Raw genomic sequence first — 26,693 nt, 5'->3', positions numbered from 1 at the left:
TAATATGGCTTAGTCTGACTAATCCATACATTACACCATCATCATAATCCTCACCAAACGTACTCATTCACCATCAACGACCATTTTTTCCCAATCTTTGAAGAAATCTAAAAAGAGAAAAGAAAAGGGGGAAATACATCACTCAGTTGAAGATCACTTACTTTGATAATAATAATGAAAACCTTTCATTTCATATGGAAACAAAGTTTCTGTTGTGATGAAAATACACACATCTGGGGAAGAGATTATCTCACTCTTTTTAACATTTCTGAACAGACAAGTAGTTGTGATGAAGCTGCAACTCCCCTAAGCCTCTCATATTTCTGGGAGACAACAATTAACTCTTCAAAGATCACAACACAATCCACGTACGGTTCATCTATTCTTCAGTTTCCAGACAATGAACAATCCGAATCCTAAGTTTTACCATTGGGTTTTGGCGAGTTATGGGGGAAGTTTTGGTGATATGGAGATGCATGCGAGCCATTTGGTATCGATAGGCTCCTTGGATGTTGCTGTCCGTTCCTCGATGAAAGAGATCCGGCCTGCGTTCTTAGCCCATTCCTCACATTCGGGCTAGCGCCAACACGCTCGGCTTGCACTGTCTGGAAGTAATATGAGGAGCTGGCCATGTCCTTGAGGCTCGGTAATGGCTTCAAGGCTTCAACAACCTCGCTCATCAGAGGTCTGGCTTTGGGATCACGGCTGAGGCAGCGAGCAGCCAGTTGTGCAGCTTTCTGGGCACCCTTTATTGAGAAATGACCCTCAAGCCGGGGGTCTATAATGCGATAAAACCTTTTCCTCTCCCCCAGATGCGGTCTTGCCCACTCGACTAGATTGTGTTCCCCATTGGGGCGGTTTTTGTCCATTGATCTTCTGCCAGTAAGCATTTCAAGCAGGACAACACCAAAGCTGTAAACATCACTCTTTGATGTAAGATGTCCTGAAGAAGAATAAGAGAAGATGGTCAGAATAAAGAACTACGATTCCAACTCGTGCATAATGGGCAGTCATAAATTCTTAAACCTGATTACTAAAGAGAAATCAGCAAGACAGCACAAAAGGCCTGAGAGTCCCCCATCATTATAATGTTAAACATGGCAACCAAAGATAGAAGCGATACATGGATAACTACAAACAAGTCCTCATTTCCTTTTCATACTTTAAAAGGCCAATCCAACAAAATGAAGTCAGAAAAGAGCATTTATGTTTCCAGCGTTGTGTTTGAGATTGCATCGACCACAAATTATTACCGCTATCCCTGAAAACATCTGTTCCTAGGGAAAATTAATAGACAATATCATGCACTCCAAATCAAACCCTGAACTCTAATGAAATCTAAACTACAAGTCCGCGACAAAATAAACTCATTCAGGGACCAGAAATCTAAAGACAATCTATATAATACAAGCAAAATATGAAATTGCACCATATCAGTAGTTGGACAGTTGAGACTCTTTTATACAATACAGAATACTCAAGTCGCAGAATGATCATTGTTTGAATTCCATGGCCTATTAGAACAACAGGATTTACAGGCCAAACACTAGACATTATTTACCAAAGCAAGTTCAACAATTGAGTTTTTACTCTTTCAAGCTGCCTCATAAGTTACAACTACCAAAGGAATTGGGCACCCAATAAAACTCAAGATGCACATGGGCACTGGCAGCAAAAAGCAAAAGAAAAACATGCTTAACAAAATTCCAGGTAACAACACGCAATTTGATATCTTTGTACGAGCAGATCAGTTAATTGGAATGGAATTCTACCATTACAACATTCACAATACAGCTTTTAACAGTAGTCCTAGGAGAAACTATGCAATCCTGCTACTTGCATGGGCAGCGAATAAGCATGGATATGGCAATATCACCTAGAAATGACATGACACGCATGCCAACAAGATTAATTAAAAGAGGTCCAAGGTACAACGCAGAAAGAGCATGACAGAAGTATATAATCGTATATGCTTTTTACAACTATATTATTAATTTTGATTCAAAGAAAATAATGCAAGATAATACTAATTAAAATTAAAAACATATAATGCATACCTCATTAGTGAGCATAATAGTTAAAAGATGATTAAGTTCCATAAAAATAATTTAGCATCTCAACAAAACATAACAAAGTACCATTTTAAGTTCACAAAAAACCTCATGTGCATACTTCTATGTCTAATGGCACAAAATCAGTATCTACATTCTTCACATTGGAAAAAAAGTATGGAGTCGTCCAAATATATTTTTGGAAAAGCTCTATTAATATTAAAAGGGGATAAGTGGATTTCAGATATAAATCCGCAATGGTTTTATCTTATTATTAGATCAATTTTCATTTCTTTTTCTCTCAACTTGTGACGTGTTTTACACTTGCCTATTGATGAATGAATCTTAGAAAATTTTAAATTACACACTGGTCATGCCTGTATAGATGACTGACACAAACACAATACGTTTTAGAAGAGTCTACTTTTTAGATGAGCAATAAGCACACCTAGTCACCAAGTCAACACTGTCACCAGGTGGTAAATTCATAGGTAAATTCTAGAAAAAGCAGACAGAGCTAACGAATTTACTTTTCACTGACATAGCTTTCTTCACCACATCTATTTTTTCCTAACATTTGAAGCAAACAATGCAATCCACAGAAGGTAGATAAACAATCTAAAAGTACCATTGGATAGGGAAGATGCGGATTTTACCCATCCAAAGAGGGAAGAGTCCGTATAATCACCAAAATTGATAGAAACTTACCTGTCATCACATATTCTGGAGCTGCATAGCCATAAGTTCCCATTACACGAGTAGAGACATGAGTCTTGTCTCCTTCAGGACCATCCTTGGCAAGACCAAAATCAGAAAGTTTTGCATTGTAATCCTGAAATGACAAGTTATTAGAAAATGAAGAAATTAGTGAGAAATATAATCATCCCAGAGATTTTATTACATACGGCATCTAATAGGATGTTGGATGTCTTAAAATCTCGGTATATGACTGGCCTTTCTGCTTCCTCATGAAGAAAAGCCAAGCCCTTTGCAGCACCAAGAGCAATTTTCATCCTGATAGACCATGGAAGAGGCAGAGACCCTGCACATAATCATTATTATGAGAAAACACTGAGCAATCATGTTCTAAGTGAAAGTGTCAATGCCATCCCAGATGCAAGTCCAAAAATAGCAAACTGATAACAAATATTATGCCTCCACATTTAAGAATCCAATGTCCTGTTTCTGATAACACAGATTACATTGCTAAACATGTAAAAAGGCTGTGTATAAATAAGAATAACTTATAATTATTAATGACACCAATGGATTGGACAATCCCCTCAAAACTTCTAATATTGAATATATTACTTCTTTTTATAGCCAGATCCAAGCTTGGATGAAGGAGAATGGTTACACTAGGTAGCTGACAGTCAATGTTAATCCATCAGATCTTTCTAAACAAAATAGGTGAGCTAGAATAGCTGATCCTACCTGGTGGGATCCTGGTGTAGTAAGAGGATAAACTACTCATTGAACTGAAAAGTGAGTAGACCTGATGATTTTTAGCTGTATCCAACAGCTAACATTCTTTGTATTTTCTGAAAAAATAGCTCTGAGTAGGTTGGTTGATTTTAGCAAAAGACATACCTTCGCAGGCCATTACACCACACTTATCCTCGAAATATGGAATTTCATTATTCTTTTAATAGGTAAGTAAATGAGACTAAAACTAGAGTCTCTTTATTGTGAATATGCAGCCTAAGCCAATAGGATGCCCTATAAAGGACAAATCTTTACATTATAAAACAGGTTACCTAACCCCCTTTCTCATGCACAACAGCCAGAGCTTTTACTATGGCTTCAAGCAATGGCTCCCACAATGTAAATTATTGCCAAATCGGAATGTACCTCTTCCATTCAAAATGGGAAAAAACATGAATTTATACTTCCCTCCACTTTATAAATTATAACTATTTCAGATGAAAAGAATTAAATTTTGCCAGGGGTTATCCTATGTTATCAACTTTAACATGTATTGCCCTCAATAGAAATGGCCCAACCCCTTATGCAGTGAGCATCCAGTTTCCTCTCAATTTTATATTACACAGGTCGCAAACATAAAATGATAGGCAAATGTGTTTTCAGAAAAAGGAAAACAATTATGACATATCTCATGTTCCTAGCCTTTAAGAACATTGTTTTTGTTCTAATGAATAAAATAGGATTCAGAACACAAATTCTATTAAATCATGCAGAGGCATCTCAAATTTTCTAGCAAGGCACCTCCATCACAGGGGATCGTGTGTCTCCCACCACTGTAAGCTCCAGGGTGTGGGGGAAGGGGAATATAACAACCAATTCATATTTCACTGTGCCATCAACTTCGGGTGTTATTTAAATTCAAAGCACATAGACTACCATCTGAAACTGCACAATATTCCATTGGCATCCCCTAACCTACACCTCCTCTTACAACTTTACACATTCCATTGAAAAAGTTATGAAACAATATTTCAGATAGGTCATCAATGCACGTCCATGGTTTTGAATTCTCAATTCAATCTACTCCATTCTGTGTGTACCATTCCTTGCAGATCATAATGATGCCCATACATACACAACATTCCAGCACAAGTTGACATTGTACTGTGCGGTACATTCCTTTTCAACTTGTCCCATCCCACAGCAATAGAACTTGACATCTTTAAACCAAAATGCATCAGTTCCAACCCACTATATGACCCAAAATGATATCACCAACCAAAGATGGATCTTGCTATTCTCACCTTAAGTTATGCACCATAGTTTCCCACTGTCTATTATGATCTAACTTCCATTGCCCAAACTGCCAAGCATCCATAGAAAATCCAAATACCTGTCAGTTTATTGCCCTTTTAAGTGTATAATGTTCACGCCCTCCCTTGCTTTGTATGATGGCCATCTACTGCCAAACCATCATTTAATCTGTCCCATTACTTGACCAACTTGCATCTCGAACAGCATCAGTCAATGAGTTAGCTTTCTGCACAGGAAAAAAATCATTTTCTGTAGGTAGCCTACGGGCACATGTGCCACACCGTGGAAACTACCTTCAGACTCTAAATACTGGCACCACTTATTTAGTGTTGCTAAGTCAATTTGCCATATATTAAAAAGTGGAGACCCCTTTAGCAGGCTTTTAATGGCCTTTCCAAGAAATTGTACGAGCAAGGAATAACAGTATTGTCTTTCTGTAGCATTATTGGTCCTCACCCAAAAATACTAGTGTAGCTTTGGACTCCAATGACCAAATAATATACCAAGAATAATCCTAGAACACAACACGGATAGTTAGATCATAACGAACTTCTCCATTTTAGTCCTAGCATTCTTGACAGGTCATGAATTTAAATAACTATACTTCTAACTGACGGTCAGCCACAAACACACCATTTTTACCCACACCTACATAATAATGAACTTAGATTGGGTTTAATTGGTTACATCAAATGCCCTCACCCGAAAGTACTGATGTAATCTTTGGACTATTATGGCCAAGCAATGTGCCAAGATCTCCCTAAGTAGTATATCCTTCAAAACTGTGAGTAAATCCTGCAATAATGACTTGCAATTAATGTTTTCATGCTCAAAGCAAACAGAACTAAACTATACAAGTAGAAATGGCTTCACTATCACATGTTTCCTTGGATCAGTGGACTCATTTGCTTGAACACCGACAGCACAATGTATTATTTACTCTCACACAAGTGGAAGACATCCTTTCAAGTCCTTCCAGAAATGTATGACAAATATTGACATCTTAGGTGAGATGAAATGCAAGAAATAAGACCTTTCTTTTGTTCTTTTTGTTTGGAAAAGTGAACAATTAACAAAGGTCTTCTACTCTATATGCTTGCACTTATTATTATTAATATGGTTTTGTATTCCACTAACAGAACTAGTAGCAAAATGGTTTCTTATCAACAACATATCAAGCCTTTATCCCACTAAGCAGGATTAGCTACATAACTTCTAACTCACCAATCATTCTATTTATGACCTTATCTTTTGTAAGGCACACTAGTAATTCATGTCACATCTAGGTATTTCCCATTTAGTTCCTCTGAGATTTCTGCTACCTCTTTTGCTAGATACTTGTTCTATCCCCTCCACTCTCCTTACAAGAGTCTCTATTGGTCTTTTTCTCAAATAACCAAACTATTTTAATCATGTCTCGCAATCTTATCTTTAATAGGAGCCACTCTAACCTTCTTACCAATAACTTTATATTTAATTTAATTTCTTTTTGTATGACCTCACATCTATCTTAACATCCTCATATCCTCTATGCTCGTATTTTGGACATGTTGGCACTTTACTGCCCAAGCCATGCAACAAAGTTGGTTTCTTGTCATTTTTGTTAAAATATCTAGTTTCCAACATAAAGCATGCATATAAAGTTTCTACAGTTCCTCCTTTAATCAACAAAGTCAATTGGGAACTCCTTATTGTAAATTGAAAAATCAGAAATGTTAAAAAACAGCATCTATATCAGGATCACAGCTCATACATTTGAACCAGGTTCTCTTAAGTTGAATCCATGTATAAACATTATCAGATACAAGAGATTAAGTCCCCTTGCCCTAGGAATCTTTTTTAAGAATACACTTTTGAGTATAAGTGAATGTGTAAGCTAATTAGCGAGAGAAAGGGCTTCTGCTTTTTGTGCAAGCTACAATTTTTAAAATTAAGCAATGAACTCAAAAATAAGCACACTACATAGAACAATGTTTATCTCCAAATCAAAAATCAATTTTAATAGAAAAGAAAAGGCTCAGAAGCCTCAAGCACCCTCCTTTTAATAGAAAGTATCTTTCATCATAGGAAGATTAAATAATATAAGCTGATCAAAGAAACACCATGGTGATATGAATTCCCATGTAAATACATAGACACAGTACCATATATAACTTTGTTTATACATGTAGACTGTTACTTCCCCATCTTAGATGCAGTAAGTTTATGTCTCGGAATTTAAGGAGATCTCTATTGACAGCAACATCATCTATAGTATTTGCATTTACATGAACTGAATTTAATGAAGTCTCATCAAACTAAGTTGGTACTTAATAAGACACTCTAAAAGCGTATGTTTTAACAGAATGCCCAATAAATGCAGCCCCAGTAAACATGAGATGAGATTCACAAAACCTAAAAGAATAATACCTGAAGCTGAAAGCCAGAAACTATATAACGGGGATGTTTGTATGTGCACACATGCATGCATGCATTTCCCATTTAGGCATAGAAGTTGTAATTAATTCTCTCTCTAATAAAATTAATTGCGTTCATAAGAAGATACATTTTATGCTTCTTTCTTCTCTTGGGGCAAGTAAAAAAGGAATACAGATAATCACAGCCATAGCTTCAATGGTTCAGGCCTGAACGCTCATCAGTTACAAGCTGGTGGAAGAAGAGAGTGGGTTTCATGTGCACCCAGAATTAAATAATCAACTATCTATGTTACCTAAAACATGGGAAACGAAACATTGAACTGCCATTTCTTTTATTTATTTATGATTTCCTCTTTTTTTGGGGCAGGGGTTGAGGGAATTGTGTCTGACATAACAAGGAAATACAAGGATCAATTATATCAGAATAAAGGTTGCTGCATACTCCTAAAAAGGTGGTTCTCCAAGCTTCCTCGAGGCATGAACTCATATACTAGCAGCCGTTGATCATCTTCAATGCAGTAACCAACCAATTTAACCAAATTAGGATGAATGAGGTCACCAAGAAAACTTATTTCAGCCTGGCACATGAGATGAGAGTCATGAGACTTGAGAACAAACAAGAACAAAATAAGGAAAAAAAAGTGGTCAATAATTAAAATGCATCAGTGAAGTATCAAACCAGCCATTCTTTGTGACCCTGAAGCCCATCATGGTTGAGAGTTTTCACAGCAACAGTAAGACCTGTGCCAGGCTTCACTGGTGCGGTTCCATTCTCTTCAATCCATCCCTTGAAGACACAACCAAAACCACCTTCACCGAGAAGACTATCTGGTCTGAAATTTCTTGTTGCCAACTTCAGATCATTAAATGTGAACTTTCGAAGCTGGGAAGAAACTTTGAGTTCCTCTTCAAGTTTGGAAGTTGATGAATTGCTTTCGGCATTACTTGTTGTTGTTGATAAGACTACTGGAGCAACAGGGTGATCTCTGCTTGTATCATTTGTAGATTTACTTTCTGCTGACACAAAGAAGAATAGTTGCTAAAAAGATAAATATAGCCCATAGAACAGGCAAGTCCTAGTTGAATGGCCTTATCTACCATGATACCATCCCTCATGCATTAGATACAGATATAAGAAAAAGTTTAATGGAAACAACTTTACAAATATAAATACGACTACTACTGCAAGCTGTATCCATAGATTAACAGAAAGTGGGAAAGATGACACAAGCATGGTCAGACTATAACAGTTCAAAGCCATAACCAAGACAATTATTTTGAAGACAATATTTGAGTGATGATATAATATGGTCAGAAGAAAAATGAAAACAATTATTTTGAATACGAACATGTTCACTATAATCTGAAAATTTTCTATGTGAAAAAGAAATGAACACATTCCAGTTTTCTGGCTTAGAAAGTTATCTTCAACTTTTTAGTAAATGGATGCATTCTCTAACTTTTCTATGAAAAAGGAAAAACTGGAAATAGAGATGAAAACTAGACATAGAATACAGAAAACCATTCTCTACAATTAAACAGCCCCCACAAGCATTTTAACTTATGGAAGCAACTTCTGGAATGAGCAGGAGCTGCTGAATTCTCTGCAGAAATTCAAACAGGCCGCTTTTTCAAGGTTGGAAAAATAAGAAAACCAACAGTTTTCTAGAATAAGATAGCATGAATCTCTTGAACTTCAAACTAGCCTTCTAAAAGTTGGGACCCAACTCTTCTCAACAGGTAACAGCTAAAGGATCCATAGGATCGCTTCATTTCACTCTACTTATTACGCGGAAAATTTCCAAGACACTAGCATGCCAACAACGATCAAGAAATTTCAACGAGTGAAGTTATTCAGATTATCCCTACTGTCATCCATTCTTTTCCATAGATGCAGGATCAAACTTTCTTGCTATAGTAGTATTTACGAACTGCAACTTGCCCCAATTTTGAATAAATTAGAAACAATAATCTTGCAAAGCACAATCAGTTCTTGTAAAAGAAGATGCTGTTTGACTCTTTCCAGTTCAAATTAACAACACAGCAAAGGATAGGAAACATTACATAATCACAAGATATGCAGATAGATATAACAATTATAGTTAATTCCTTCAGAAAAGCAAATGAAATAAATCTAGGAAATAGGAAGCATGTAAATATCAACATAAAAGATTACCACAATGAGTACTGAGGCCACTGACGGAGCTATCCACTTTAGATCTCGAAGAAATACAGCTGCCGATAAATCTCAACCTAACCCAACACCCAGCCTCCTCCACCTCAGGTTCTTTCTTCTTCCTGCTCTTTGATTTGCCCACATCCCAAGACTCTCCCTTTACACCATCGCCAATTAATCCCATCTTTTACAAACCCTATAATCAAACCCAGATTTCATCAAAAGTCTCCAAAAACAAAAAAAATCCCCAAATAGTCGTTCACTTCAGAGCTACCTGCTCAAAGACCTTCGATAATCAGACGAAATAAGACGAACCCACTTCGGAAAAAGGGTTTTCCAAGCAGTCCTTTGCTTGACAAAAAACTCCTCAGAAACCCACCAAAAATCAGATGAAATAGCAGAAACCCACTTCAGAAAATCAGCCGAAGATCACATTAGAGGCTTGAAAGAAAGTGATTCAGATCACTGACAAAGCCCACACACAGTGCGTAACTGTATCAGATAATCTCAGTTCAAAAAGTCTGCACCTTGGAGATACTGATAATCTCAACACAAGCTGAGCTGTTGAAAATTGAAGAAAGCTCAAAAATCGTATATACAATCATCTCCATTACATATACATAATGGGGTGTATTTGGAAATGAAAAAAAATATATAAAACGTATAAAATTGCTAAACTGAATTATCGGTTGCCCCCCTCCTTTTCAAATAGAATCGAAGACTAGCAAAAGCCAAGGGAGCTGCCCGGAGAATGCGGGCAGACACTTTGAGCTGCCCGCGAGGCAGCTGACGGTACGAGTGGAGGGGTAGTTTGGGAAAGAAAAAAAAGACAGTGAAAAGAAAGATAGAGAGGCGGGCAGCTGGGGCAGCGGGAGAAATGGAAAACGTGGGTAGCCCGGGCAGGGCAAGGTGGGACCCACCTTGGCGGTGACGTGTCGAGCAGTGGTGTCCAGACGCAATTGCAAGCGTCAGGATTGATCTCAGCTGCGTGCCCTTTCACTCAGACTCAGCTGTCTTTTTTCTTTTACTTGTTATTTTTAGATAAATTATAAAATAAAATAAACAAAATTTAATGTTCTTATGTGAAATTTAATATAAACAATAACTGAATTTTATCACTAAATTACGACTTTGCATGATTAGAATCCCTATTGACTAAAAGATTAAGTTCCACATAATTATTGGGCATGTACAGCTAAGTCATGCCTTGTGTCAAATTTTATATATTATCACACAACCGCCAATAAATTCCATACTATTCAACTATTATTATTATTATTATTATTATTATGAGGATGGTTGCTTATTTACTCGGCATCCGTACCATGTATTATGATATTGAATTATTGTTAAACAATAGAAGCAAAAGCAATACCCCACCGGGTTTTAATTACTGTTTAAGTATAATAATAATGTGAATTATAAATTAAATATTAAAATAAATTAATAATAATATTATCAACCTAGATCTAATTAAGTTAATTTCTTGTGAAGAAAAGAAAAATATTAATATACCCTGCATAATATACATATATATATATTTTTTTATTTGGTAAAAGAATTATGAGATTAAATCATCTCATCTCATCTCGTCCCTTCTCTAATTATGAGATTAAATTTTATAAGACTAATTTGACTTAGAGTATTCCTGTTCTCTCTTTTATTATATGAACTGTCACACTCCTTAGTCTTATCACAGAAAGAAGACAAAACTAATATATAAAAATATGGATGCCTTGAAGGCATTATATAATATGAATGATTGGTATGGATAAAAAATGTGGAGTTATTTTTTGGGATTAATTTGATGAAAAAGTAAAATTAAAATGAAAATAAAATATGTTTGTTTTTGTTAATAAGAAATTAAAAAAGTAGAGTAAATTAAGGTTTAATTGGGAGAAGATAAACAAAAGTATTTTGGTTTGGGGTATATGTATGTATGTATGTATGTATGTATGTAAATTAAGGTTTGAATAACTGGGGGATTGAGGAAACGACAGCAGACCACCACCCACTTCCATCTAAAGTGGACATGATTTCATTCCACCTCACGTTATCTCTTCTTCTTCTTCTTCTTCCTCTTCTTCAAAGCCTTTTTTTTTTTTTTTGGTTGGCCACGTACATTCTGTATTCTCCCCCAACTCCAAGTCAAAAACCTCCTCCTACTACTTACAAACACACCCACCACACTCATCCCTCCACACCCATCAACTCAAACACTAAATTATTTACGCACAAACGACAATTAAAAGCTGCTAGCAAAGTGGATCAAAAGGATTTCCTAATTGTTTCTTCCAGCCAAGACTTACTGCCAAATTCCACCACCGCTTCAAGAGGATCAGAGCAGGGCACGGAGAGAAAGAGAGGTTGGCACGTCACCTCATGACAAGGCGGAGGAGGAGGAGGAGAAGCATTATAACCCCCACAAGGAGCGGGAGGTGAATGTGACAGCCAATTAATGTTAATTAAGAGTTTTATCTTTTGAAGTTTCAAATCACCTTTTTTAAATTAAAAAAAAAAAAGGATAAATAAAAATGCACGTTGTTGAAAAGGTGCGTAACTTTGATACCATGTATTGTTGTTGTATATTCTATTCTATTCTTTTTATATTTGACTCTATGGATATGCTTTATTTTTTTTTTGACTAATTTAAATATATAATATGGATCAAAATAAAAAAAATATTAAATATTATTTTAATAATAATATTATCAAAATATTTTAACACATGGGTTGGGAAAACAATTCAAGGTTGGTACAGTTAAAAAAAAAAGGGACACTGGAATCCATCGACTCCAATTCCACATTTAATGGAGAGACTTTTTATAAATTTAATTTTTATATGTTAAATAGACTCAACTAACTAGATAGAAAATTAATTTTAAATTTTACTTCCAAAACCACCCAATAATTTCACGCTACGTCACCACATCTCTGCTCTTGTCTCCCTCCCCCACTGGTTACGGCAGCCACCAGTATCCCCCCCCTCCAGACATGCAATTGTCCAAAATTCAAACCTTTGATCCGTCGAGGGTTTGAATGAAAAGCTGAAACTCGTCTTGCCAAGGTATGGGGAGAGATTCGGCCGGAGGGTGGGGGGAGTGAAAAAATGCCAAGGCAGAACCGCGTTGGGAACGGATTGATTCTCGGATCCAGCAAGATCCGGAAGAGGACTTGCTTCTTGTCGGCTTCGCCTGCGCCGCAGAATTACCGGTTCAAGCGGGCAGTTTTTGTGGGAAGGACCAGGGAATCGTCAACCAGGTTCAGCACGCCGGTGCCGGCTTGGAGGACGGCGGCGAATGTGGATTCTCTGATGGGGGACAGGTCGGTGAGGAAGCTGGTGGCTTCCCTGCGGGAAATGAACGACGTTCCGTATCCGATGGTCAGAGAGAATTTGGAGGCTACGAAATTTTTTAGGAGAGGAATTCGGGTCGGGTCGGCGCGGTCAGGTTCTCAACCTTGCCATTTGTCTGATCCGTCTCACAGGCCGGTTTCGGAGGTTGGTCTATTGTATCTTGTTGGAGTGAGCTCTGTGGCTGCCGAGAAAACGGTGGAAAACGAAAGAAAATCGCATTCTGGAATGTCTAAGTGTTGTTTCTTCATGCTATTGAATAAATTAGTCCTTAAAACATTTGAAATCTTTATCAAAAAATTGGTGATGAATAATTATAGCTTTCGAAAAATCAGAAGACTATACAATTTTCATGAATTGCCTCATCTGAGGAGAATTTGTGGACAGTTTGTTGTAGTTGTAGAATAAGATAATAATCTGTCTTGAAGTGTGCATAACAATGTCTTAAAGGTAGATTTAATCGGCTACTTCCGAGGATATGACGGGCCTTCAAAGCAGGAACAACAAAATAATTTTAACTAACAGACAGAGAAAACTAGACGGCACGAGGAAGACGAAAGAAATGGCTCGTTAGATATGTCCTTGGAAGCTGGCAGGAACGGGTATTTATAGGCTTGTGGGCATTGAAGGATTTTTCAGTTACAAAAGAAGAGTTAAGAAGAGAAATAATGCTATAATTTTAAAACCTGTAACATCTTTGATTTAAAAATGCTAACAACCATAGTGTCAAAGCTGTAACTTCTCTTTTTAAAAATGCTAAAAGCTACAAAAGAATCTTGTTTAATTTTCAAACTTCTGTAACTGATAGCTGTATATCACCCTCGGGGGGGCTATCAGCCCATTTTGCATTTGATTAGCCTCCTTCGTGTGCGCGCGAGCCCATATCGCTTTCTTTCTTGTCTCAAGCCCATGAGGAAGGATCACTCTATTTGAAGTGGTTTGAAGGTCTTTCTCCCAACAACGTCGAATTGTTAGTTTTTTTGAAATACCTTACTCAACACAATACAATTTCCGAGAGAGCCACTCATATCTATAAATTGAGTATTACATGTTTGTTCAAGCTTCATCTCCATTTCTACTCACAATGGCAGACAATAGACTTGAAAATTGCATAGAAGGGAGCAGTATTGCATACTTCTAGAGTAGTGGAAGCTTGGCGTTTCTTGTGCTTTGCAGCTTTGGAAATTGTACTTTCACACTTTTTTAATTTTCTTCTCTTTGTTATTGGGTGCAAGTTTGATTATATTGCTATTCTTCTGAATATTGCAGAAGATGGATAGATCAGGTACCGGTACTCACCATAGAAGAACTACGTCGAATTCTCATAGACTCAGGCTTTCGGATCATAATGTTGGTGCTGTGGATTCCCTAAGTTGTGCCAGTTTAATGGAGGTACATCTATTTATATATCCTTGAAATATTGTTATCATGAGTCCGCATTGACTTATATAATTGATTCATATTCAGCTTTATTTGTTTATGATGGCGAGAACTCGCACACACGACCTTTTAAACCGATCACATGTCTGCAAACTGCACATATTGGCCTAGAACATCCGATACCTTCTGGTAGATGTGTGACTGATATTTAGTCCTTCATCACCAATATGTTCTTGGTATCAATTCTGAGCTTGATGTTAAAAAAGAAAAAGAATTGAACTCTGTTTTCCCGTGAAAAGGCTGCAATCTGTCAAAAAATTTAGATGGCTATATGTTGATCATGTTTTACGCTCTTTAGGAGATGTAGAGAAAAGAGCTTGTATAATAGGAGTATTAATTGTAGGATTGTGCTACTTGTACCAACGGGATGACAGGTTCAATGACCAAATTGGACTTCGTCATCGATCATCAAGCCGCTGTGGACAGAAGAAGCCCGATTGGGCTCGGGCTTCATCTAGGATGACAGAGGCAGAAGCAGCGAGGCGACGAGATGGTGTAGCGGCAGTTGGCACAAGGCATTGTGGCGAGGCGACGGCAAGATGCAACGGCGATTGCACGAGGCCCTACAACGGGGTGACAGTAGGATGCAGTGGTGATCGTACAAGGCGCTGCAGTGGGATGACAAGAGGATGCATCAGCGGTCAGCGAGACGAAGGCAGCAAGGCGATGCGGGGTAGCGGTGAGGCAAGGGGAGGCAGAGCTTGTTGGAGGAGCCCATAGCAGAGGATAGAGGAGGCCGGCAAGAATAGGGGTGGTGAATCTGTAAATTGGGTGACGGTATTTTTTTCATTTAGTGCCTTCAATCATCCTTCAGCAAAGTAGCATTTTCGTTCATGTATTTGGACTATGCAGATTGAGACTAGATTTAGAGGTCAGACTCCTAGAAGCTCTGTGGCTGGAGGTGGGATGCGTTTGAAGGATGTTAGTAATGCTTTGACCACATCTAAGGAACTTTTAAAAATAATCAACAGGATATATGGGCTCGTGACGGTCTGCCTTCATCGAGCATGTCCCTAATCTCTGCATTACACGCTGAGCTCAAGAGGACACTATTGCAGGTCAATCAACTGATCCAAGAACAGCGTTCAGAACGAAATGAAATTAATTTTCTCCTTATATCTTTTGCTGAAGAAAGGTCAACATGGAAAGATAAGGAGCAACAAGTAGTTGACGCTGCTATTGAGTTGGTGGCTGGTGAACTTGAGGTAGAAAGGAAGCTGAGAAGTCGATTTGAGAGGTTGAACAGAAGGCTGGGGAAAGAATTAACCAAAACAAAAGCATTGCTGATGAAGGCAGTTAAACAACCTGAGAGCGAGAAGATAGTTAGGGATATTGGTGAGGACAAAGCCCAAGTCGAAGAACTGAAGAGGGAGTCTGATAATGCATGAAGGAAAGGAAAGGAAAGGAAAGTGCTTCTTATAGCCGATATGTTTCGTGAAGGAAGAGTTGACACGAAACTCTTGGAGGCTAAACATCCGTTCGAGGAGAAAAGATCAGCTGTTGACGAGCTGAGGAATCGAGTTGATGCTTTTATGAGAAAAAAAAGAAATAAAGAAAATCTCATGGAAACACTGGTGCTGCTGCTGCTGCCTACTTAAGTGGAACCCGCTTTGGTTCCCATCATAATGAAATAAAAGAAGAAGGGAGAAGTGGATAACAGAGTTGATTGTGAAGAAGACTTGGCCGAAAGCTATCTTCATTCTATAGAGCTGAACACGGACAACACTAACAAGAGCTACAAGTGCACAAATTCCTCTAGGGCAGCTTGTGAATCCGGTAGAGTTTTTATTCATGATGAATCCAAAGTGAGACACTCTGCCTCGGGGAGAGCCACACACGGAGAAGCACTTATCTTCAAAGGAGCATATATGATGGAGTTGAATGGGTCACTCAAAGTACGAGCATTTGGAAAGTGGAAGATGGCTTCAGCTGGGAGAGACTCAATGACCTGGAGAAGGACCCTGGAAGACAAGGCTACAAGGATGATGTGCAGGCATATAAACCCGCAAGGAACAAATATTGTCTGGTGGGATCCGAGGAAGACTTTGCTAGCTCGACCAAGCAATGCCGCCAAATATGGCCTTTGCGAGATCGATCCTTGCAGCACTACTGTTGAGGAGAGGTCGAGTACAACACTTCGGCTGGCAGATTCCAGATTCCAGATTCCAGAGGGGAAGTCCTGAACCCTGAAGGTGAGCTTGCTTGTTTTGATCGTTAATCCGTTGATTGAATCCATGAATTCGTTGTCTAAACTTGCTGTTGTGAATTCACAATGGAAGGGTCATCCCAGGTTGAAATGGGAATCTTGAATATGATCAGTTGTATCCTATTGAATGTTGTTGATTGATTCAATACTTGCCTTGATAGCAACGCTAGAACACATGTTGATTCAAAATTTGCTGTTTGATCAGCTACTCTTTTTGAAAAATAAGACGGGACCCCTAAATTGAAATCATATTATATAAGTAATGACGTGCTAACAATTCAAGCATTTTTTATTCATTTAGTGAAATTATTTTATTGGAACTAGTCCTAATTAAAAAAAAAAATAGAAACGAAACTATTATTATTCTCCAAATTAAGTTTTGTTGGGCAAACAATTTTCATATGGAGTCTCGATAATTTGTGTGTTATTATTACCCAAGCTTAATCTTGTCCACGGCTGGATCTATTAGCAATGAAGAATTAACGGAGCCAATTAAGGTCTCTAATGAGTGGCAGCTGTTAGCTTTGTTTATCGTTTGAAATGTCACATATTCTCAGAGATAGTAATTGGGTCCCTCATCATTTGGTGAAACGGGGTTCATCTTCGCAGTGGTCGAAATGTTTGGGTTTTAGATTTCCCTTCGAATTTAGTTACGAGAAAAAGGACCTAAGAGTTGGATTTGGAGGGCCCAGGTCCATGCACTAGGATTGAGAGGTGAAAAAGAATTTCTATGCACCACACAACACCATATATTGTGGACTCTATTAAGTTCTAAAAATTATACTAATATTGTTTTCATTAAATGTACGAATTTAAAAATAAAAAATCAAGAAGCATATAAAATGATATAGAATTTTCATCTAACGTAAATCTAATGACCTGTGAGAGAGGATGATGTAGTTTACTATTGTACCTAGTGGCAGAGTTAAGAAAAAAAATTTAGTGCTGGCAAAAGTATAATTTTAGCCCTAATCAAATTATAAAAATTATAATTATTTATATTAATATATATAAAAAATAAAAAAAATAAAAAACCAGGCCTGGCCCAGCTGCCCAAAACATGGCTCCGCTACTGATTGTACCCACGAATTTATTATGATCCGTACTCGGTTAAACAAGTAGAAGAGGGTGGCGGTGGGATAAGACAAGAGGGCCATCCAGCGCATGCGCAGTAGTAGCCTGCAATAATAGTGAAGGCTCCACAGCCGCAGGCAGCGTCACATGCGCACCGCACCTGAACAGTAACTCAATTGCATAGGCTACCCCTGATGATAATACAGCACCTGTCTGGCTGGCTGGCTGGCTGGTCCTTTCCCTTCCCTTATGCTTCCCTTGCACTACCAGGGAAAGATCCAAAGTGCCCTAAGATATGGGTGCTGCATACACATACGCTTAACACCAGTTATATGTACTACGTACGTACCCGCTTCCACTGTTCTGCAGAAATGGACAACTAGTAGACAAAATCATCACCTTACAAAATCCCAAATGGATTCTTCCCTTTCCTCTTTGTCAAACAGCTCCTGACGATCAATACAGATTCTCTTTTTATCAAAAGAAAAAGAAAGAGAGAGAGAGAATCTAATCTTTTGCATGGGTGGAAAGGAAGCCTAAATGTAATGTTGTGTGCCCAAAAGATTCTTATTTGATCAAGGTGAATGAGTTAACGAGGAGTGAAGACTCAAAAGGGATACTTATATGTTAAAGAGGTGACTCAAAATTGGTTGAGTCCAACAATTAGTATTGCAATTGTCGACCATTGTGTAGAGTTGACAGATAGAAGTATCCTGTTGACTGGCAAAATAAGGTTGGCCGTTAGAGATTGCAGTCTAACGGCCACATCCGATCAATTTTCTATCTTCGTTTATGTTAGTTAATCTTGTTATTAACGAATGTCTTATAAATAGAATTAGATCAGTGATGAAAGGAGACATGTTATCGTATCAGTATTTTTCTCTAAGTGTTGATAATTGGGATTAAGAGAGAAAAAGAGCTTTTAAAGGCTGGGTTGCTCGGGTAAGAGCTTGTACTTTGAGAAGAGATTTGATCTTGTTAGCGTTCTATATTGAGTGGGTTGATTAGAGGAAGAAACCCCTGCCATGAGTATAATTTATTTACGAATCTAAAAACGTATATCGTGTGTTCTCTTGTATATTTTCTTTCTGTTTTATTTTTTATACTTTGTTCTTGGTTTGCATTTTGTATTTTGGTCTTGTTGATTCGACGCTTGGAAGATCCAACAATATATATGCCATTCACGTGGCTAATTACAAGTCTTATTCCTTAATTCATACAATTTTAAATATGTCATTGACGCGGCTTATATATATATATATATATATATAAGCCTTGGGCTTGAGCTTGAAGGGATCTGGTTTTACAAGGATCTCCATGAAAAATGTCAAGTGAGGAGCAATCTTAGTATCAGTTTCTTCTCCACACCGTACTTCTTTGACAGTACATTAGTCTTATAACAATATAATGTCATGTATATCCACACACACACACACACATGTATATAAACATATAGCAGAAAATGGCAGCTGCTTTCATTCATTAAAATAATTTAGGAAGCTGCAATAAGTTATTGAAACTGCAAATGAGTTGGTGATATCATGTAAATATATTACATAATATGCTTTTGTATAATAATTAACGAACAATTGTCGTGTTCAAAATGTTAGAATGTCATATTTTTTATTCAAGAAAATCAACTAATCTGGATCCATGTTAATTGTGAAAAATCGGTGAAGAAAGATTTTTCTCCCTTAAACCGTTGCTTGATGACGGAAATAGCACACCCCTTTCCAGGGGCGGATTCAGGAATTTAGGTTGGGGGCTGAAATTTAAAAAATTAATGTAATAAAAATTTTATGTAACCAAAAAATTAGTACAATGTTGTTGTTTCATCCTAAATTCTAACAATGTTTTTCCTTTCTTCATAGAAAGTTGTTGTTTCATCTTAAATTCTAAGATACATAAACAAAAAATAGCACAATTCAATAATCGAACAATTAAAATATTTAACTCAAAATTTGAGTCAAATGCAAGGCAATACAATTGTATTTCTAGAGTTTAAACAAGAAAAGACAAAAGTATGGTAGATGCAAATATTCAATTCAAATATTCAATAACAAATTCATAATAACAAATTCCAAGCTTCCAGCCACGCCAATTCCTAAGTTCCTAACTAAATGCAGTAGTAAAATAGGCAAACAAACACAAAATTAGCAGAAAATCACTTAAAAGATGCTGAAAAATGCTAAGATTTCAACAACAAATCAAGCACAAATAAGGAAAAAAAATATGGGCGAAAAATAGAAAAACTATCTAGATTTATCTGTCAATCAAGAGAATCAAAGAACTGAAAGAGATAAAACATACCTAGAAAAAAATGAAGCAAATCTAGGTTTGGGGGGGGGGGGGGGGGAACGAAGACCTGAATCAGAGGGCAGCGAGCAAGAGGGCGAACCCGACCGGCCGAGCGAGCGTGGGGGCGAGGGTGAGAGGCAGCGAGAAGGGCCGAGGCCGAGCTCGAGCGAGAGCGAGAGCGAGAGTGGCAGAGCGCGAGGGCGAGAGAGGTAGCGAGAAGGGCCGAGGCTGAGCGAGAGCAATAGAGGCAGAGAGCGAGGGCAAGAAGCAGCGAGGGCGAGCGAGAGCAAGAGGGGGCCGAGGTTGAGCCCGAGCGAGAGCAAAAGAGAGCCAGCGAGGGCGAGCGACAGTAAGAGAGAGCCAGAAAGCGAGGCCAAGCACGACCAGACGAGTAAGAGAAGAGGAGGCAGAGAGCAAGAGGCAGCGAAGGGTGAGTCGTGAGCGAGAGCGAGAGCGAGTTCGACAGAGGAAGAAGATGAGAAGGGTTTGCAGGCAAGTGGGTTGGGCTGGAAAAAAATTAGGGTGGGCTAGACTGAGTTTGGGCTGGGCTAAAATTAAATAATCAAAAAATTTACTCTAGCAATTTAATTTTTGCTGTGGGCTTCAGCCCAGGGCAGCTCACACGTGGATCCGCCCCTGCCCCTTTCTCATAATCTTAACTGTGTACTTTTGTTTTGGTTTTTGTTTTCAAAGGTTGGAGAGAGGATCAAACTTTATATTTATAATGTGTCAAACATAACCTCCAATCAAAGTATATGTAAAGTCATGACTCTTCGTTAATCAAAAGGAATTAATCATTTATCATCTCACCAAAACCCCTTAATTAAGTTTGACAAAGTAAGCAATAATATTATATATATGTGCCATAATAATTCTTATATTCATATATATGATATTACTTTCATGATTTAATAAGAAACATAATATGGACAATAATGTAATGCTAACTCATCCTATAGTACTGGTTATAATATTACATCATGATTAAGTAAAAAACTAATGTGAGTCATGACAGTTGTATGTCATTTTTTCAACTTAGTCCCTCTCATGGACTATAACATTAATCTCTGAAAATTCAATAATAGGAGTGCTCAACCAAGAGGGGGTTGAATTAGGTGTAACTTTAAAATTTTTTAGTTTGATGAAGAATTGAACAAAAGCTGTTTGAACCCTTTTTTTTTGCTGTAAAATGAGAATCAAAAGTGCTAAAATAAAACTTACTGAAATAAAGATCGAAGTAAAATGCAGCATACAAAATTTATAGTGGTTCGGTACAATTTGGCCAACTCCACTATCTTGACTCTTCACTAAGGATTTTTTAACAGTTTACTAACTATTTTAGTTTTTACATATTTAGTTATAATCTCAACTTTTTAGATTTAGCTGTAATCTTTAACTTCTTTACAGCCTAACCAATGACCTTTTACACAATTTTTATAAAGGGTAGTTAGAATCTTTACAAGTGTTTTTTAATTGGCTCAATCACAAACCTTACAACTTAAATATGGTAGGAAGATATATATTTAAATCACTCAAAGAAATTTATATAATACAACACTCAATTAAGAATGGCTTCCCACAAAGAAAATGAAAGATTTGAAATATGTAAAATTAAGAACACTCTTTCTCTGATATAATATGTATACTTTTAAAGTTTTTTAGCTCGAGATAAGTATTGAAAGAATTCAAATCGGTGTCTACTTCTTGAGTCTCCCCTGCCTCCTCTCCCTTTTATAGTTTTTCCCTTTTTAATGCTATTAGCCTTTTGTCCAATGGGTAAAAGTATATTTCTTAATTTCCGCAGAAACATTCTTTCATTCTTTGCAAAATAATGGTTAGTTTAAAAAGCATTTGGGTTGGTCCATATAAACATTTTCTTCTAAATTTCCATTAAAAAATACAATTTTAATATCTAGTTGGGGTAACTCTAAATCATAATAATGCTATAATGATTCTAAGTAAGTCTTTCTTAGAGATTGTTGAAAAAGTTTCTTTTTAATTTATACTATTTTTTTGAGTAAAACCTTTACCAACAACTCTCGCTTTATATTGTTTAATATTATCATTTGAGTCACGTTTGGTCTTGAAAACTCGTTTATACCCAACTCTTTTATGTCTGTTAGGCACTTCAATGACATGTCAGACTTGATTTTGATCCATATAGATTTTGACTCCTCTTCCATAGCATTGATTCACTTGATAGAATTATCATATTCTATCGCTTGTGAAAATGAAATTAGATCGTTTTGACATCTTAATGTTATTTCTTGTTGTTCAACATTTAGAGGTTCATTATCAACATTTTCATTATAAAATGTTTGATCATGTAACTGTTATCCTTGATTATTGTTTGGTTGAACAATAACTTCAAGAACAACCACTGTAGATGTTTTGGAGATGAAATCTCTATCTTTACTTCTTGAATGCTAACTTTGTGTGTTCCTTCACTCCTACACTAACTTCACAATTTTTAGTGAAGCTGCCATTTTTAGTTTCAACAATCCTTGTTCTATGGTTGGGACAATCAAATCTATTGTCGACGTTCAGAATTGGTCGACCGTGATTCGTTGGCTCGCACTGATAAAATAAACACGAATGCAAAGAGAAGAAACGGATAACACAAATAACAAACGATACATAAGAGAATTTTTTATGTGATTTAGCCAGAATAATGCTTAGTCCACGACTGTTCTCTGATAATTTCGACAGAGTAACAGTATGTAATTGATCATGCCTATATAATGGTTTTCGACCCCTATTTATAGAGTGAGGTGTTTACAATTTGAATGATTTCTAAATATAGAAGGATAATATTATGGGGATGATATGTCCTTATCAGCTTCACAAAATCGAAAGTAGATTCCTGCATTATCAGGGATTTGGTTTGCTCCAGATAAGGCAAGTGAATATCGCCTCCGATTATTACATGATCTTTTTGTTTTATGAGTTGATCGGTTTGGCCAACAAGCTAAAGACATTGTTGAGAGCTCACTTACTCTTGCGGTTTGGGCTCGGGTTTCAACGATATGCGACCTTGTTGAGACATCCCCGGCTTTAAGCCCATTGGGCTTTAAGAGGTTGGGCCGACCTGCTTGGTCGAGTCCGGTTCATAAGAGGTGGTTCAGAAATTACCCATAACACTAGAAGTCTGGAAGACGGGTTGTGTTAGAACAAGAGGTGCTATGGCACACACCAAGAGGGGGGGTGAATTGGCTATTTTAAAAAACTTGATAGGACTTGAAATCTTTTTGACCCAATTGAGGTTTTAGTGATTAAAACATTAAACATATGAAATGACAAATATAAAACTCAATTAATGTAAAAGCAGGAAGGATAAATGACACAAAGAATTTATAGTGGTTCGGTTTAAACCAAGCCTAATCCACTACCTTAGCTCCTACTAAGGATTTTGAACCAATTCATTAAAACCTTCTACTTACACAAGTAGGCCCTCTAGCTACACAAGCTAGAAATACAACCTCCTACTTAAACCAAGTAGGTCCTCTACCTACACAAGCTAGGAAAACAGCCCATTGCTTCAACGAGTAAGTCCTCTAGCACAAAGATAGGAAAATAAGAATGATACAAATATAAAGAGAGAAGCTAAGAGTTAACACTCTTAGTTACAAGTTCTCTCACAATGAAAACAAGGCTTAATAATAAATTTACAATGATAGAACAACGAAGCCTTAGAAAAAAATACAACAGTGAAAGCGCAAATATTGTAAGCTCGAGTAAAAATGATTTGAACTCTTTAGATCAACTCGTTCCCATCCATTAGTTTTCTCTTGATCATCCACGACTTGTATTTATAAGCTTCCCAAGAGATTGAAGAGAAATGTAGTCGTTTGTGACCATTGGGATTGAAAAACTAGCCGTTGGAAACTTTCTGCAAAACACATAGTCGACAGAAGAAAATGCATAGTTGACTATTTTTACAAATAAAACAAAACATAGTCGATAAACAAAAACGCATAGTCGACTATCTTATAACACAAAAATCCCATAGTCGACAGATACATATGCACAGTCGACTATTGCAAAAATGTGAAGAAAATTTTGAATTTTATGAACAAAAATAGTCGACAGATGAAAAGCCATAGTCGACTATCTTTACTTGATAGTCGACAGATTAAGAAATAGTCGACAGATGCCTCACATAGTCGACAGATCAAACCAGCATAGTCGACTATCTTTATACATAGTCGACTATCCTTATAACATAGTCGACTATTTTTAGGCATAGTCAACAGCATTAAACCACATAGTTGACTATCCTTTTGAAAACTTAATAAATCCTCATTTTGATCTTTTGAAAGCAAGTTGAGATTATCAAAAGTATATTTTGAAACAAAACCTCACTCAACCATACTCAATATTTCTTCCATAGGATTTCATACCTTGCTTCAAAAATCATATATTACAAATTTGTTTTCTCATTCATATAATCCATAGAGATTGATTTTCATATAGTCATTATCAAAATCATTATTTTATTTTTCAAGAGTAAAATATCAGGTTGACAGTTCGCATAGCCCAATCCGATCAGCATACATCAGCTCTTAGTCCGAAGATTGCATTGTGCGCTGAGGGGCTAGTGTTATGGGATTGACTAGTTTTTCTTTGTAACTCTGAATGAATTTGAACGATATAGAATTTCATTTACTATGAAAATACAGTTCAATTATTTCTGAGTATAGTTTGACATTTATCATGTTAATTACACAGGCTTTGAATATTTAGAGATTAATATTTCAAATGTATTTGCTATTTTAATTCACATCTATCCATGTGTAGATCTAGTTGTTACTTAAGTAGAAAGCATTTGTTGGATTTTCCATCATATTTCTTTGTCAGTGGCATGAATAGCATTGAGTGGGTATGCTTGTGAAAAATCATGCCGATTTTGATGATTCAACTGCTTTATATTGGCATAATTGAGACTATATTTTTAATTCAAAAATAATTGATTAAGAATATGTTGTATTTTTTTACAAGAACAAATGATGCAGCTGAGGTGAGATAATCCTCCAGATAAAATGACTGATAAGGATATCTTAGAAAAGGTCATTTGACGACAATTTGTCCGTTTGTTTGGTTGGGGGCGATCTCCTAGTACTTTCGGGATGACAATCGTCCAACTTACAAATAATTGGTTGATAATTTGAACCAATTCAAGTCTTTTTTTCAAGAGCTTCAGAGAGACGTAAACATGCTGCGATAAGTGTTGATTGAAAAAAATATTATGTCTTATCCGTAAACTCCACATGTACCATCGGATCATAGTTCAGGACGATCTCGCCTCAATCCATCCCGTCTTGATCCATCTAGTTCTAGCCTTTCCTTCCATTCTACTGAAGAGGAGTTTGGCAACGAGATCTAATAATTTGTTTTTCCTTGCTTTTTTTTTCAAGAATGTTTGAACTTTTTAGGTAACTTTATGCTTATTTTGTGACTTTATGACTTTTTATGTGCATATATGTTTGAACTAAATTGTAATAGATGTTACAACAATTGAAATTTTAAATATAATATTTTAGTTTTGTCCACACATAATATGTTTTTTAGCCACACATGAAAATTATCCTTTCATACAGAAATTATTTTTTATATTATTGCCCACACGTAATATGTTTGTTACCCACATTATATTTTTTTTAGCTACACATACTCAAAATCTTTTTAAATTCTTACCCGCACATAATATTTATTTTTACCTACACATAACGTTTTTACCCACATATAAAAATTATTTTTAATATTATTACCAGCACATAATCTTAACTTTACTTATACATAAACAAATACATGTGTCATGCCACATCATCATCTAATTAAAGCCACATCATCAACCACGTCACAATTACAATTTCCTGACATAAAAATACCTACACATACAAATATATTTACCTACACATATATGTGCGGGTAATATATTAAGATTTACCCACACATGAATATATGTGCGGATAAAAGTTATTTTCTAACCCTCATTTACCCATACATCTTGACATTTACATATTATGTGTGAAGAAAATTATAATTGACACATAAGATAATTTTTACCCACATTTATGTGTGTGGGTAAATCCCTCAATTTCTTGTAGTGTTATGATGAATTTCTGTAAAAATTTTATTTAGAACATATAAAAGCATAGGCCTTACCTTTCTTCTCAAACAAAGTTTTATGTTTCATGTAATCTTTGTTTTAAGTGTCAAATTTTATTACAAAAGTAACGCTTAAGATTCCTACGTTACTTCTTTTGAGCATCTATAGAAGATTCATTATGATTGTGCAAACCTTAGGCTGCATTCTCTTTGCTTTTCAATTTTCAGTTTTGAGTTTTGAATTCATTTTTAGTTTTTTGTTTTGATAATCTGTTTTTAGAAAATTGAAAACGCGTTCTCTTTATCATTTTGAAAAACTATTTTTCAAAACAGAAAATTAGAAAACGCGTTCTCTTTGAAATTTTGAAAATATTTTTTTAATGATATTTTATTCAATAAATTTGATTATTAAGTAAATTATAAATATTTAATGTTAATATATTATTAAAAAAATACATACATTTTAAAGTTAATGAATTTTGTAATATTTTTTTCCATTACAATAATAAAATATGAATAAATAAATAAATAGATGTATTTTGAGTTTAGAGTTTGTTTTGAATGAAAACACTCAAAACAACTTTTTGTTGTTTTGAGTTTTCTTTACAATTTTTTTTTTGTTTTCAAAAATGCATTTTTAAAAACAGCAAAGAGAATGCGTTTTCATTATTTTAGAAAATTGAAAACTAAAAATGACTTGAAAACAGCAAAGAGAACGCAACCTTATTTTTTGCTCTATTTAAGATTTCTTTTATATTTCTTTTCAACTTCTTTGTGACTTAAGGAGATGAATAGAATGAGCTATTTTATTCTTTAGTTTTGTGTTTTTTTG

The 26,693-nt window shown here is 36.2% G+C and overlaps 2 protein-coding genes and 1 pseudogene across 4 annotated transcripts; 2 read left to right on the top strand and 1 right to left on the bottom strand.

Moving 5' to 3' along the window:
- Positions 1-161: 161 nt before the first annotated feature.
- Positions 162-10,054, bottom strand: LOC127790022 (serine/threonine-protein kinase PBL34-like). 2 transcript variants are annotated; one of them, XM_052319235.1, is made up of 7 exons: positions 9,658-10,054; positions 9,384-9,579; positions 7,887-8,224; positions 7,650-7,785; positions 2,957-3,093; positions 2,760-2,883; positions 162-943 (listed from the first exon to the last, which is right to left on the bottom strand). In XM_052319235.1, exons 2-7 carry the CDS (start codon positions 9,565-9,567, stop codon positions 417-419), a joined length of 1,446 nt encoding a protein of 481 aa, XP_052175195.1. In that variant the 5' UTR covers positions 9,568-9,579; positions 9,658-10,054; the 3' UTR covers positions 162-416. The 2 variants fall into 2 exon arrangements, with proteins under 2 accessions (XP_052175195.1, XP_052175196.1); XM_052319236.1 differs by having other exon boundaries at positions 7,887-8,221; positions 9,384-10,052.
- Positions 10,055-12,312: 2,258 nt separating this feature from the next.
- LOC127789795 (uncharacterized) lies at positions 12,313-14,684 on the top strand. 2 transcript variants are annotated; one of them, XM_052318792.1, is made up of 3 exons: positions 12,313-12,882; positions 14,005-14,127; positions 14,550-14,684. In XM_052318792.1, exons 1-3 carry the CDS (start codon positions 12,493-12,495, stop codon positions 14,556-14,558), a joined length of 522 nt encoding a protein of 173 aa, XP_052174752.1. In that variant the 5' UTR covers positions 12,313-12,492; the 3' UTR covers positions 14,559-14,684. The 2 variants fall into 2 exon arrangements, with proteins under 2 accessions (XP_052174752.1, XP_052174751.1); XM_052318791.1 differs by having other exon boundaries at positions 14,519-14,655.
- Positions 14,685-15,021: 337 nt separating this feature from the next.
- Positions 15,022-16,358, top strand: LOC127789794 (uncharacterized protein At5g41620-like; annotated as a pseudogene).
- Positions 16,359-26,693: the final 10,335 nt, after the last annotated feature.

Source organism: Diospyros lotus, chromosome 14 (genome assembly GCF_014633365.1).
Source record: "Diospyros lotus cultivar Yz01 chromosome 14, ASM1463336v1, whole genome shotgun sequence".
Lineage (NCBI taxonomy): Eukaryota > Viridiplantae > Streptophyta > Magnoliopsida > Ericales > Ebenaceae > Diospyros > Diospyros lotus.
Note: the sequence above shows the minus strand (reverse complement) of the source record. Positions and strands in the feature narration are given on the sequence as shown.

Bases quoted from the DNA above. Each gene is read 5' to 3' on its own strand.
- LOC127790022 (XM_052319235.1), bottom strand. From the start codon at position 9,567: ATGGGATTAATTGGCGATGGTGTAAAGGGAGAGTCTTGGGATGTGGGC. The intron at 8,225-9,383 runs GTAATCTTTTAT...TCTTTGTGTCAG, and splicing joins TGGCCTCAGTACTCATTGTG to CAGAAAGTAAATCTACAAAT. The intron at 3,094-7,649 runs GTATGCAGCAAC...GATTATGTGCAG, and splicing joins GGAGAACCACCTTTTTAGGA to GGTCTCTGCCTCTTCCATGG.
- LOC127789795 (XM_052318791.1), top strand. From the start codon at position 12,493: ATGCCAAGGCAGAACCGCGTTGGGAACGGATTGATTCTCGGATCCAGC. The intron at 12,883-14,004 runs GTTGGTCTATTG...TGAATATTGCAG, and splicing joins CTCACAGGCCGGTTTCGGAG to AAGATGGATAGATCAGGTAC. The intron at 14,128-14,518 runs GTACATCTATTT...TATTAATTGTAG, and splicing joins GTTGTGCCAGTTTAATGGAG to GATTGTGCTACTTGTACCAA.